Source organism: Colletotrichum truncatum, assembly GCF_014235925.2.
Source record: "Colletotrichum truncatum strain CMES1059 chromosome Unknown Contig_0001, whole genome shotgun sequence".
Classification (NCBI taxonomy): Eukaryota; Fungi; Ascomycota; class Sordariomycetes; order Glomerellales; family Glomerellaceae; genus Colletotrichum; species Colletotrichum truncatum.
In genome coordinates, this window is record NW_027222398.1 from 1748910 (window position 1) to 1762618 (window position 13709).

The 13709-nt window shown below is 52.3% G+C and overlaps 6 protein-coding genes across 6 annotated transcripts; 4 read left to right on the forward strand and 2 right to left on the reverse strand.

Moving 5' to 3' along the window:
• CTRU02_200425 (uncharacterized protein) lies at positions 1-2511 on the forward strand (the record flags this gene model as incomplete). Its single annotated transcript, XM_036718432.1, has 2 exons — positions 1-339; positions 391-2511. 2 exons carry the CDS (start codon positions 1-3, stop codon positions 2509-2511), a joined length of 2460 nt encoding a protein of 819 aa, XP_036589432.1.
• A 658-nt stretch (positions 2512-3169) lies between these two features.
• Positions 3170-4921, reverse strand: CTRU02_200426 (uncharacterized protein; the record flags this gene model as incomplete). The annotated part of the gene is made up of 1 exon (XM_036718433.1): positions 3170-4921. The coding sequence occupies one exon, from the start codon at positions 4919-4921 to the stop codon at positions 3170-3172; it is 1752 nt and encodes a 583-aa protein (XP_036589433.1).
• Positions 4922-6582: 1661 nt separating this feature from the next.
• CTRU02_200428 (non-classical export protein) lies at positions 6583-7107 on the forward strand (the record flags this gene model as incomplete). Its single annotated transcript, XM_036718435.1, has 1 exon — positions 6583-7107. The coding sequence occupies one exon, from the start codon at positions 6583-6585 to the stop codon at positions 7105-7107; it is 525 nt and encodes a 174-aa protein (XP_036589434.1).
• A 657-nt stretch (positions 7108-7764) lies between these two features.
• CTRU02_200427 (uncharacterized protein) lies at positions 7765-8150 on the reverse strand (the record flags this gene model as incomplete). The annotated part of the gene is made up of 2 exons (XM_036718434.1): positions 7765-7868; positions 7925-8150. 2 exons carry the CDS (start codon positions 8148-8150, stop codon positions 7765-7767), a joined length of 330 nt encoding a protein of 109 aa, XP_036589435.1.
• Positions 8151-9550: 1400 nt separating this feature from the next.
• Positions 9551-10578, forward strand: CTRU02_200429 (eukaryotic translation initiation factor 2 beta subunit; the record flags this gene model as incomplete). Its single annotated transcript, XM_070203688.1, has 4 exons — positions 9551-9602; positions 9654-10298; positions 10354-10377; positions 10433-10578. 4 exons carry the CDS (start codon positions 9551-9553, stop codon positions 10576-10578), a joined length of 867 nt encoding a protein of 288 aa, XP_070062270.1.
• Positions 10579-11131: 553 nt separating this feature from the next.
• On the forward strand, positions 11132-12747 carry CTRU02_200430 (putative FAD dependent oxidoreductase; the record flags this gene model as incomplete). The annotated part of the gene is made up of 2 exons (XM_036718436.2): positions 11132-11395; positions 11566-12747. 2 exons carry the CDS (start codon positions 11132-11134, stop codon positions 12745-12747), a joined length of 1446 nt encoding a protein of 481 aa, XP_036589436.2.
• Between the last annotated feature and the right edge of the window lie 962 nt (positions 12748-13709).

Consider the following 13709-nt stretch of genomic DNA (forward strand, 5'->3'; position numbering starts at 1 on the left):
ATGGCATCACCACCGGGTGGCATTGTTCCAGCGCAGCTGGGCTTCCTTGCTATCTTCAACCCGTCTTTAGGAAACACCGACGACACCCTTGAAGATCAACTCGTTTACTACTCATCGGTGAGCATGCAGCGTCAGAAACGTCGCCACCGCTCTCGCAGCAAGCCTGCCGAGAACATCTCGCAGGAAGAGCGCAATGAGCGTCTTAGGCAGATTGGCCTTGCACAGGGCATGGTTGAATTCAGCAAGAGTTTCTCTGCCGGCCAGTCTGTTGATTCCATAGACACCGAGAAGTCTCGTGTTGTTCTACATGAATTGGAGCCTGGTTGGTGGATTCTTGCCGTACGTTATGCCGCATCCTTTTTAAAACTTCATTCTCTAATACTTTTGCAGTCTATTGATCTGACCCGCATCCCTCTGCCGCCTAAGCTGCAGACTGGAAAGGCTCAAGAGTCGCCAGAAGAGGTTGTTGAGTACTCCTCCAAGGAGATCAAGCCTGCATCCCTTCTGATGCAGGACTTGCTCCGGGCTCACTCCATCTTCCTACTTCACCACGCTGCCTCACTCAGCTCCCTCTTCGTCCGGTGTCGCAGGGTTAAGTTTCTCAGTCTTCTCGGTAGGTACTGGGACCTCTTCTTGTCTACCTGGAACGTCATGTTACAGGGCAATCCGGCGCGTACGATGTTCGGTGGCATCAACATCGCGGCTTCTGGCGAACTAGGTATTGGAGTTGGTGAGGAAGAGCGTGGTAGCGGAGAGCGAGAAGTTTTAGAAGGCCTTGTTGGAAGAATCGAGGGCCTTGTTGACCTTGTTGTGTCTAAGTTTGGCTCTGCGGATGCCGATGGTGAACACAAAGCTGGCAAGGAGCCCAAGAGGGCTTGGCTGGGTTCCGGACAAGATCCTGGTTCTGAGGACGGCGCCATTTTTTTGGGCACGGGTGCCTTGTCTCGAAAATCGGTACAGGATGTGGTGAACTGGATGGAGGATCTCTATACCTGGGGTGAGAACGCTTACGGTGTCATTGATAGCCCAACAGCCACCAGGCGCTCTCGGAACACGAAGAAAACTACATCCACATCAGCGCCACGATCTTCAGAAATCACAATACCTTTGCGGTCACCTGTTCGCCCAAAACTCACACAGTCAGGCTCCGGTTCTGGGTCTGGAGGAAGCTCAAGGTCTACGATGACGCTTGCAGAGCGCCGTGGCCAGGAGATAGGCACTGTCGAGGAAGCCAAGCGCCCCAACGTGGGCAAAAATCATGCTCCAGCATCTGTACAGGAAGAGGGTGATGGTCATTTGGACAAATTAATGACTTACATGAAGCTTGGCTACGGCACATATTGGTCCATCGGGAAGTCGGACGCATCTACCTTGGCTGATACAGCCCAATTGCCCACCCTTCCTTCTCAGAGCGGGGAGTCGTCAAAGAATCCTGTGGACAAAGCACCGAAACCTAAACAGATGGATGATGATGTGGGACACTTTCTCATCGGACTAATGGGCGATGTTGAGGAGAGCGGCGGTAGTGAGCACGGCGAGAGAACTGAGCCAGGCGATATTGATTCTCTTGAGTCAAACTCTCGCACCATGCTTCGCACCCTTCATGTAGAACTCGAGAAGACAGGGAAGGACCGAGCGGAAGCAGATATCGTCAAAGATCTTGGCACCTTGCCACACGGCGCGACACCTCTTGGAGTCAACGCCGTAAGCTCCAATCCGCTGTTTGGAAACCAGGACTCTAACAAGATGGGAAAACTACGTGTCGTCGTTTACCTCAGCAAGCCTTTCGTCTTCACGTTTTTGTTTGAGCTAAGGACCGAATCATTGGCTTGGGACTCTTTCTACAAATCCCTTCACTACCAGCTCTTGCCTCTCCGCAAACCTCTGTTATCTTCTATTCAATATCGACCAGAACGACCTGACATCGGCTCCCCAGCCGCTAGCATCTACGACCTTGTATGGGACGCAAAGGCCATGACAGTGCATTCGTCGATACCCAACATCCCCGACCACACTCAAGTGTCTCATTCTAAGACGCAGCCGGCCTGGTCGCGCTTCGAAGCCATGAACACACACATGCAGCTGCTTAATATCTTCAACTTAACGCGGCCTGAAATGACTGAGCTTGAGCGGACTTGTAAAACTAACCGCGGTTGGTGGGTTGTCTGGCAGCGGGTTTTGCAACGCCAGCCTGTAACACCCAACGGACATTCCTCTGAAACCGAAGAGGAGGCTTACCAGGGCCGTTCCAAGAGTGATGCCTCTTTGCAGACGAGCGGGTCTGGTTCGAGCGCGCAACTGACCAGGAAGCCATCAGCGGCAACTAGTCCAACGGTTAGCAAGGAGATCTTTCTTATCCGCAGAGCTAGTGACCACGTTGGATATCGGGGTGTGAGCTCGTCGTATGCTGAGGGCGGAGCAGGATGGGGGGACGGCGCTGGGCGTTTGGCTTCAGGGATCGGTATTGATACCCGTAAGTATATAGAGGGGCTGTTGAACTTTAGCCGATGATTATTTGATACGGTAAATCAAGGGTCCCTTTAGAGCAGTGGGAAAAGGCAGGCAGCATCAAAGGAGTCAGTCGGTCATTGATTTCGCAGTAAGCACGGTTGGGTAACTAGTTTTGCCGTTGATGGCTGCGGCTTTCTTATCCTTTTCTTATTCATCTACCTCGACTGAGCTTATGCGCCCTCTTTTCAGTCCCCTCTCAAATGCGTATGTAAAGCGTGAGGTTATATGTGCGGCACTCGTTCAAACTAATACAAACAATCCACACGCCAATAACCCTCAAAAGCTGGGTAGCAGTCACGACATGTTTAGAACTCGCTCGGCTCGGCCCCCCCCCCCCCCCCCCCCCCCCACCCCCCCAAATAACCAGAATGCCATGTTCTACTTTGTTCAACTGGCTGTCAGTTGCGATCACAAGCTAAAAGAGCTCATGCGGTCACCTGTCTATAAGTATAAAGTGCGATGACATTGATGACACCATGATTCAAACATCCTCTTTAGCCGCGACGGCGACGAGGTCCCACAAGTGGCAATAACTTTCAACTTGCGTCACCGCACTTCGTCCGGTGCGATGGGAGTCGGATGACCTCAAGACCAAGGAGGTTATGGGACCTGCCGAAGCCAAGAGCATGGCCCCGGTCTATCCCGGAGCATCTGGTCACTAAGTATTGTACCACGGACCTTGAAGGCCGCTATCCACAAGCCCGCGCCGGAAGTTCGCCTCGCTGAGTCTGCGTCTCTTCCGCTGGATCTGCGCGTCGGTTGGAAACTGATCGCGAATGTCGCCCTGATATTCAAATTGTTCCCAGAGGTCGCAGAGCCCGACGTTAACGGAGTTATCTACGAGATAGCTCAGCGAGCGAGCCGCTTCTCGTGGCACATTCTCTTCCTGGATGAACTGGCGCGCCGTGTGGATAACGCGTCCGATTGAAGGAATATCAAGATTTAATACCCGTAGTTTCTTGAGTCTTGTGGCATAGCAAGTTTTCAAGGCGCTGATGACGCGCATCTCATCGTCACCATCAATAGGCCACAGGCAATCCGAGCGCCTGCCCCATCGACAGGCAATAGTTAACTGGGTGAGGTTGGGGGGACAGCGCGCTGGGAGTTCATCCACATCCTGGCCATTGATAAAGTCGACGAGTCCAAACAAGCCTGTAAAGTCCACAACAAGGCATTGTAAGTTGGTGAGACGGGGCAGGCAAATGAGCCTCCGTAATTGGCCATTGGAATCACCTTCAGGCGAGGATAGGTAGTTTCCAGCTTCAGCGGTGAGGAGCTCAAGGTGACGCAGGCTGCGGGAGAGATCTAGAAGGACATCATTAAGGCCTTTACCCTGAGGAAGACGTTGTCGGTCTTGAGGCCGGGTAGCGTTTGCAAAGTAGACTAAAAGTGTCTCGAGGTTAGGGCACGCAAGACAGACGCCAACTAACTCTGGCTCTTGGATGGATGAGAGATAAAGTCGCAGATGCTTCAACTTTGGCATCGGGGAGTATGATGGTGGGCTTGTATCAGTCAGCGTTCTGCCACTGGGCCTCCAGCACCACGGTGCGTCTGCAAGAAGCTCCAATGTCTCGAGATTGGGAAACTGTTCAAGATATGTAGGCATGTGGCAGGAATAGTGGTATTTGTAGCTGTGAAAAAGCACTGGGCCAATAATCGAGTCTGATTTGTGGAGGCTGTGCCGTAATCGCAATTTACGGACGGAGCTGAGGGGCAAAATGGAGGATGAAGAACTGGGAAAGAGTTGCATTGTATGGCCGTCGGTTTCCTGCTGCCCAACCTCTTTCAAGGTCACTGAACATGAGGCAAGATGGGAGTATGCTTCTTGGACTGGGTCGGTGGGTTGACGAACTGGCATTTGAGAGCTACACATCTGTTGTAGGAGGATTTCAACATATTTCTCATTGGGAGATGTGATCAAGAGTTCGTGCAAGTTGTGTGTAAGTGAGAGGATGCCAGCCAGATATCTGAGGGGTGCGGTATGGCATAGTGGCCCTTGGACGCGGTAGTGAGGCAGTCGGGGTCCCAACTGAAGGTCGCCAAGGAGGTATATGGCTTGAACGAGTCTTCCAAGACCAGATCCGCCTGAATAATTCAAGACACGGTAAAAACCCTCCAGGTGATGTGGTTTCTCAACGGCGATGGACCTGTACAAAAAGGGCTTTGCTGCCTCGGCCATGTATTTCGAAGTGCTGTGTATCGCGACGAGGTCGCTCCTGGATTCCTTCCAGTTTCGATATTGCTTAGGGCTGTCGTGCAGTTCATGTACTGCCTTGTGAAGTCCAAGAGTTTCTAGTATTCCGACGATATGCGTTGGTGGAGCATATTGGATGAGGTTGGAGATGATCAGGCTAAGGACCTCAGCAGGCATGCCACCAAGACTGGCTCTCCTTGGAACTATATCTGCCATTGTTTTCTTATTCCAGTATCTTGGTTAATGCTAAGGCAAGGGCAATAGACAGGACAGCCGTTGCGGCTTGTCCAGCCGTCAACGGGCCATCACTGGGGAAATGGATTCGCGTCTGGTTGGAGAAGCAACGAAAGAGGAGTTTGGATGGTTTTTTTGGACGACAGACTTTGCTCATCAAAACGAGTTGCAGCTGAGAAGGTATAGAAAAGGTATATTACGCAGCGCTAGCTCGGTCAACCACGGGTTGACAAAACACGGATATGCTGGCTCATCTCGTTTCACCGAAGCCAACTCACAGGGTTTTGATAGGGCGACAGCGATCACGACTGGGGTACAGATTGATGGATATGGGTGTTTCTTCCGGGGTTGCTGGGTCAGATTGTGTTTTCTTGGCAGCGAATCGCCGGGAAGGACGGGATATGCTGCAGGGGCAAGAGGCAAGACGGGGCAATTTCAGCAAGCCAACCCGACAGGAAGGGCCGAGGAGGGGCAGAACAGGCAAGGAGAGCCAACACACACAGCCAAAGCACATGGAGGGGGTTTCCAGGCTCTTCACCTGCCAACCAGCATCACCCCACCAGCAGGGAGGGATGACAGGGCTTGGAATCCGCAGCCAGCAGCTAAGCAGCAGGAAAAAAATAAAAAATACAAAAAAAACTTAACGTTCCCTACTCAAAGCCCTGTCGATGAGGAATGAACCCTGCACCTGCAAACAGTGCCACAATTCGACCTCAAATTCTCGGGCACTTCGGGAGACGCGCCAGCAGAAACGCGCCATCATCTCTGGTTCTTAGCTCTCCAAGTCTTTACGACCTCAGTTTCAGGGAGCACTGTGGTGGATCAGGGTTGAAGACAATATGAATGACGGTCGCAGACGCCCAGAGATTCATTGGGCTGCACGCGGTCTTGTCCAAGCTCCTTAGCGGCAGTATCGGGGCCCTTGGACCCTTGGATGATGCCATTAAATTTATTCGGACCAGCAAAGAGTGCTTTAGCAAACTTGGGAAAAGTACGTACCCGTCAATGAGCGCAGCGGCAAGAGTGCATTTTATGAGTGGAATATGGACTGGTGAGGTCATAGTTCCCGCAACTGCCGATCTCCATGGAAATCATCGAACTTCCGTTGAATGTTGTCCATGTCCTGGCTCTTCGTGCCCCCTCTTCCCATGTCGGGCACGTCTGGGAGGCCTGGAGTAGTTTCTGACTTTTGGGCTGTTCTTTCCTCTCATCCATCAAGTCATCCCACCCTCCTAATTATAGTTATTAAAGATACCCTTGCTGCTGCTGCTGCCGCTTCCTTCCTGCGCGACTCTACTCACCCGACAACCAAGCCCGGCCGGACCACAGTTGTCTTACCATAGTATTTGTCGCATTGCCCACTTTGCCACACTTTTGAACTACCGTCTTCTTCCACACCTCGCACACACATTGTCAAGAAGCATTCACTGGCAGTTTTTTGTGAATCATACTTGCGTGGGCTCAACATCATCATCACAAGCACAGTCACGCTACTTCCCCCAAACCTCAGCTTGTATAATCGCACACACAAATTCATCCGCATCGACATACAACGTACCTTTTCAAAACGCCATACTTGCGACCTGCCCTGAACAACATATTGATCCTCATCGGCTCTACAACACCGTATCCAACTGCCCAGCATGATGGACTCAGTTATTAGGGTAGCCATTCGAGGTCTCCAGATCCTCTGGGTCGTGCTCGTCACAGCACTAATAGGCAACGTCATCGCTCTCAACATTAACGGCTCTGGGTCTGCTATGGCAGCTATCAATTTCACCATGTTTGTCGCCGTTCTTTGTTGGCTCGCTGCCCTCTACGGCTTGGCTACCGCCTTCATCCCGGCTCTTGCCATACCTCTTATCGTCCTGGCATTTGACGGCGCTGCTCTGCTCTTTACTTTCATTGACAGTATCGTGTTGTCCGCTAAACTGCGCGCTGTTAACTGTGGCTCCCTGAACCCCAACAACCTTCCTGGCAACTACATTGTTTGGGGTTCAGCGAATGACGAGAAGCGATGCCGCGAAATTCAGGCAAGCACTGTCTTTATGTGGTTCCTGTTCGCCAGTTTCGGTGCAGCAGCCTTCTTTACTTTCATGGATTTCCGTCGCGGAGGTGGCGGTTCTGTTCGCAGCTCTCGACCATCCATGGCCCAGGTTGGCGTTTAAAGCCCACCAGTGATGCGATTCAACACGCAGCATACTCTTTCTCCAAAAAGATGGCTGCCCAAATTACGTCTCGGATACGGATAATAGGTCAGACTTACAGCTTGCACAGCTGGTCATGAGACAGCTGTTCGGTCCTGACGGCGTTGGTGGCAGGTTGTGATTCTAGGTTACCTTTGACGATAGCATGTTATAGTAATGAATGACCGGATTTGGGATATGGGATGACATGGATATATGGCTTATGGATACGGCGGGGCTATAATGCCGCGGTGCTTTGGGAAACGGTCGCGAGGCTACTGTGCATTCTCTTGTAGTGAAACAACAACCAATTGATACCTCTGCATTGAAATCTACTCTCAAGACTGTTTCTGTGAGCGATAGCTCACCGTGACGCCTCGGACTTTGGGATATGTGCAGGTGAGACCGGATCGCGATACTGCTACAGTTATGCCGCTCTGAAGTAGAGATTTAACAAAGCAATGAATTCAAATTTGTATAGCTAGGCTGTGTGCCTTGCTTCCTAATATGCCGCCTTATTCTGTGCCGTCGAGCCCCAACGCCATCCGTATTTAAACACCAATTGACCTCACGATATCATGGGCTCGTGGTCCGACAGTCGGTTTTTGGTGGTATGTCTGTTGACATTGGTTTGTCTTCTTATAATGTGGCCGCAGCTTCAACTGCACCGACAGCCTTGAAGGCGCCCTTGTTCGTCCACCGTACCTCCACATTATGCATCCATTCCATGTATCTCGACCAGCCTATTGCAACTGCTGTTAGCATCCGCCCAAAGAGAGCAAGGTCTTGGTAAGCTTACTCCAATACGCAAACTTGCGACCCAAGTACTTGCCAGCGAATGGAACGATGACCATGGTAAGCAAAAGCTGGACCTGCTCCAGACTGCGCTCCCATTCTTCTTGAGCATCCGAATCGTCCTCCGAGTCTAGTACGCTGCTAGATATTGACGGAAGGGAATCGATCTCATCATTATCGGACGAGGGGGCAGTATCATCGTGGATGATGAAAGAATCGGTGGACTGCATCGTGTCGGAGGTAGACGTGATGGCGTCAAGACGTCGGGCGTTTGTTCGGCGCTCGGTTGTTGGAGCTTCGAGGTGACGAAACACGGGAGAGACAGGGTAGGATGGTTATCGAGATGTCAGTTTCAACGCCTTCCAAGTCGGGGGACAGTCTGAATTCTGTATGCGTGTTAAGGAGGATAAATTCAAGACAATCTATCGGATAGGCGTCCCACAGGAGATCGGTTCTGGAGACCGTGATGCCTCCGATAATCGATAGCTGGAGGTGCCAATGGAGGTTCGGAAGCCTGGAGCTGTCTCCCGTTTCCCCAACCAGAAACGGCACAGGACGGTCAGTAGACGGACGTCGGAAGAATCGGGCAGTGATTGGCTCCTAGAAAGCAACAGTGGGGCATTTGGCACAGCGAGACGTAACTGGCAATTACGGAATTTTGCATACATGCATCAGTCACCGTACTCGAATTTTTGGTCGGAAACTCGGATCTTACAAAAGTTTAGATTGTGACCCCTTCAATATACCCAAAATGCAGAAAAGGATGTGGAATAAAAATAAACAAAACAAAATTTTAACAGAACGCCTGCATCGCTTATTGTATCCTGGCATCGCAGTTCAAGAACTGAGGAGGTCATACGGACAGGGACGGGACGACGAGCAGTCACATGATCTGATGTATCGCTGAGTCACATCTTGAGAAGGTGACTGGGTGGTGGGCGTTAGGCACTGCAGCGAGGGGGTCGCCTCCTTTCACCCTCACGTCACTTGGAGCATCCCATCCACCTACAGTCACGCCGATTCTCTCTCCCTCTCACAAATTTCCATTACCAAACCACCCGGAGCGGCACAAACCGCCTTCACACCATATCCCAGAGTCACCAGACATTTTTTTTGCCCTTTCCCGACTATTTGCGCTGTTCAACCACACCTCCGACCACTGTCCTTCTCACCAGGATACCTAACCGAGAACCCCCCATTTCAGTGAGACACAGGCCACAATCATGGCGGACGTCGAAGTAAGTTTCCTCCGTACCGTACCGCACCGCACCATTCCTTAGCCCTCCCTCAAGCGCACTTCTGCCACCGCCCACCACCCACCACCAATTGGCCCCTCCACCAGAACTTATTCGTCTTTATTACCCCACTGGCAATCGGATACGGTCTGTCCAGACAGAACCTTTTTTTGGTGACTCAACATCAACGCCGCCTCGAACCGAAGACATCACCATATTTCGACGTTGTTCCCCCCAATCGATTTCTGACCATTCTGTACTATTTTTTTTTTCCCAAACTCATTGTTGTCTAACGTACATTCCTGCAGGAAACCCGCCTTCCCGAGCGCAAACAACGTAAATCCGTTGCTTTTGACACCGAACAAGTTGTAGTTGACGCCGACGGCTCAGTTACGATGGTCAACGCCACCGACGAACCCAAGGAGACGGCTCAGTCGCACACGCCTCGTACGCCGCCGCTTTCCGCAGCACTTGAAGCTTTCAATACTGATGCAACTTCTCAAGCCGAGGATGCGACTACCCCCGTTCCCGATAACGCTGAGGATGGTGGTCTCGACCTTACCATGAAGAAGAAGAAGAAGAAGAAGGTTCCCAAGGAGGGCGACGATACCGAGGAGGCCCCCGCCGGCGAGGATGGCGGTCTGGACCTGACGATGAAGAAGAAGAAGAAGAGCAAGAAGGTTCCTAAGGAGGGCGATGAGGATGACTTTGCTGCCAAGCTCAAGGCCTTGGACCTGGAGGGCAAGGAGGGCGAGACCGCCGAGGCTCCCGCCGAGGCTGACGATGGAGATATGGACGCCGGCACCGGTATCTGGCAACACGACGAGACTAAGGCCCTCAGCTACAGCCTCCTGCTGAACCGTTTCTTCCACCAGCTGTCCCAGAAGAACCCCGACCACGCCCTCAGCGGCTCCAAGAGCTACAAGATCCCTCCCCCGCAGTGCATGCGTGAAGGCAACAAGAAGACCATCTTCGCAAACATTGCTGAGATCTGCAAGCGTATGAAGAGAACGGAAGAGCACGTGACTGCTTACCTTTTTGCCGAGTTGGGTACCAGCGGTTCCGTCGATGGTAGCAGACGTCTCGTTATCAAGGGTCGTTTCCAACAGAAGCAGCTCGAGAACGTCCTGCGCAAGTACATTAGTAAGTTTGCCTCCGTTTTGGATAAGACGAAGTTTCTGACGAAAACTTTTTGCAGTTGAGTACGTCACCTGCAAGACCTGTAAGTTGAACACCCAACGCTGGTACGCCTTCGTGGTGACTGACTGGAATCCCAGGCAAATCTGCCGATACCGAACTTTCCAAGGGAGAAAACCGTTTGTACTTCATTACTTGCAACTCTTGCGGTTCGAGACGTTCCGTCACCGCTATCAAGACTGGTTTCTCCGCCCAGGTCGGCAAGAGAAAGAAGATGCAGGGTTAAGGGAACCCAGCCGTGGGCAATGGCAAGTGTTGGAGAGATGTTCTTCTGCGCTATTTACGTCCTTTAGCGTACTCTTGTCTTGTAGATATGACCTTGCCAGCAGTGTGCGGTGCAGCAATCTGGCTGTGGCGCCCCAGGTATTCAATGGATGGATGGATGGCACAATAGACATTGGCGTTTCTCTCCAAAATTGGTACAAAATGTCGCGGATAATGGCAACAAAAATTATTATACAACTTGATATTCTGTGACGCCATCTTCTGCGCGTCTGACAAGGTGTCCTGTCCTGTGGTGTGCGCTGGTAACATTTGCCGCTGTCCTGACCTGCTCCATCAGTGCAGGTCGGAGGGGTAGTCAACTTAGCATTACATGCCCACTAAGTTCCGATGATCGACTAACCTCACTCCTTCAACACGAAAACAATCTCCACGCCACCGCCATCACAGAAGTCACAATCAGTCCACATAAATAAAAATCCCCTGCCGATAGCATTAAAACTAACTTCTGACATTAGCCTGATATCTTATCGCGTCTAACTGGAGGCCATAACATCATGACGGGCGCAACACTGCAGGAAGGACAAGCCGACCTCCCCTCGACCAGGAGCACTCAGTCCTACTGGCATCGCGAGCCATCTGAGGCCCTCCTAGGGCATCGGACTACCAAGAACCTGCCCCCGACCGCTGATGTGGTCGTTGTCGGAAGCGGCATCACGGGCGCCTTCGCAGCCAAGGAGCTTAAGGAGGGGCACGGTGGGGAAGGAAAGCGGGTGCTTTTGCTTGAGGCGAGGGAGGCCTGTTGGGGTGCCACGGGAAGAGTAAGTCTTTCATTTTCGATTGAATAGAGGGATTGATCGGAAGCCACCTTGTTCGGCCAATGTCGGTTAGGTGACCTTGACGAGATGTTTCCACGTCCTATCTGTCCTCGCCTACATTACGACAATGGACCAACAGCAGTGCTATACGACATGACTAACACGTTCACCAGAACGGCGGTCACTGCCAACCCGTAGCCTACGGGCCCAACAAGGTTATCGCGGACTTTGAGCTGCGCACTTATGGCTACCTCCAAGACTTAATTACCGAACACTCTATTCCATGTGACTGGATCTCTCTCCGCGGCTGCCACGCCCTCTTCTCGCCGGATCTCGTCGTCAAGGCTTCTGAGGCAATAGCCGCTCTACCGCCTCACCTTGCTAAGCAGGTTCGTCTTGTTACGGATGCAGAGGAGCTGAAGACATTGCGCGTTCCTGGGGCTGTTGGGGCCGTAATCCAGGAGAACGCAGCTAGTGTTTGGCCGTACAAACTCGTTGCTTGGGTATTTGAGGATCTTCTTAAGAGATTCGGTTCTTCAGCAGCCAGTGAGAGTAACGAGTCAGAAAAGAGTGGGTGGTTCAATCTGCAAACCAATACCCCGGTAACGCGCCTTCAACGCTTATCTGACGCCAACGACGGCGCGTCGTGGATCGTACACACAGACCGCGGACAGGTGGCGACGAAACAGATTCTCCTTGCCTCAAACGCTTATACCAGCCGTCTCCTCCCAGCTTTTTCTGATCTCATCGTTCCCGTGCGCGGGCAAGTTGCCGCGCTGCTCCCGGAACCCCCCGCAGAGCTGGGACGCAGCTACGTTTTCATGGCCAGCTCGTCCGGGTCATCGCCCAATCAAGATGATTACCTTATCCAGCGACCGAACCCAGAGCTGGAAATGATTCTTGGCGGAGGGCGAGCAAACGGCACGGCGCGGGGCGTCGGGATTTCCGACGACGACGAGATCGACCCTGTCGTTGCGACATACCTGCGGCGCGCGGGCTCCCAGAACATCGACTTAAAGGGCGACGGCGGTCATGAGAAGAGGGAAGAACTAAAGGCAAGCTACGAGTGGACCGGCATCATGGCCTTCTCGCGCGACGGACGGCCGTGGGTTGGCGAGGTGCCGGCTGGCGGGGTCCTCGACGGCGGAGAAGGGCTGTGGATCTGCGCCGGGTATACCGGACACGGGATGCCACAGGCCGCGCTGTGCGGTAGGGCCGTAGCCGGGATGATGGCCGGGAGAGACAACGGCATCTCGATCCCGACGGAGTTTGTGGTTGGAGAGGACCGGGCAAGGAAGGCAAAGGCGCTGCCCAGCATCAAGGAAATGGACGACCTGGACATGTTTTTGCTGTAGGGCGTTTTCTCTCCCAGTTGCTCCGGGCGTGATTCAGCCTAAGATGCGCGGAGGTTTATTTGCCCATATTCTTGGCTGAGTTCAGCTGGTGGCAAGAAAAGGACAGAAAACCCGAATCTGTTACTGTCAGAGAGTGGAAACATTGGGAATGATATTAGCCTTCAGAGGGGGCAGTACAAGATGACGCTGATTGCCTACGAAACTGAGACTTCTGTCGTGTCTCGAAAAACTCCAGATTTGGCCTGAGACGTCCCTTCCGCCCCAGAGGAGCATGACAATGGCGGAGGAATGCCAAGATGCTCACCCGACACCCAAGCCTGAATGGTTTAGCTTGGAGCGCGAGACACGCAGCAGAGACGTTTGTGCCGGCCAAAAGTACCAGACGTGCGCCGCCGCGGTAACAGATCCAAATCCAGAATTTACTCGGCCTGCTTTGCTTTTCGACGTCACACGCGACCGCGATTGGAATGTGGATTCTGTCATCCAGCGGAACCCACGGGGAAAGGCTTCTATCCCTTCTCATATTTCCTCATTGGGGAGCCCTTTACTCCTTCATTTCCGCCGTCGTTGATGTGGCACACGATCCAGAAGCTGATAACACGACTTAGGGTAATGGTAGTATTCAACACACTCGACGCTGGGCCAGCTGGGATAAGATACGGTATGCGAGTCTCCAAGATTTTGTTTTTTCTCATATTTCCTCTTTGACTATGCCAACAATCCAGTCGAGGGCATAGGTGAACACACCCGCCCCTAATAGATATATACATTGAAGTGTAATTTCTATAAAATGACCCAGTGGTACGACAATCCAAAAAAACATAACACCAGATGTTGTGCGCCCTAGATGGGAACTCCCAAGAAAGGATCGGGGTAATTCACATCCACGGGTATAGAGATAATGGTCATCACGTCATTCAAGAACTGGTGTGCCCAGTCTTGTTTTCCTGTTCCTTTCTTAA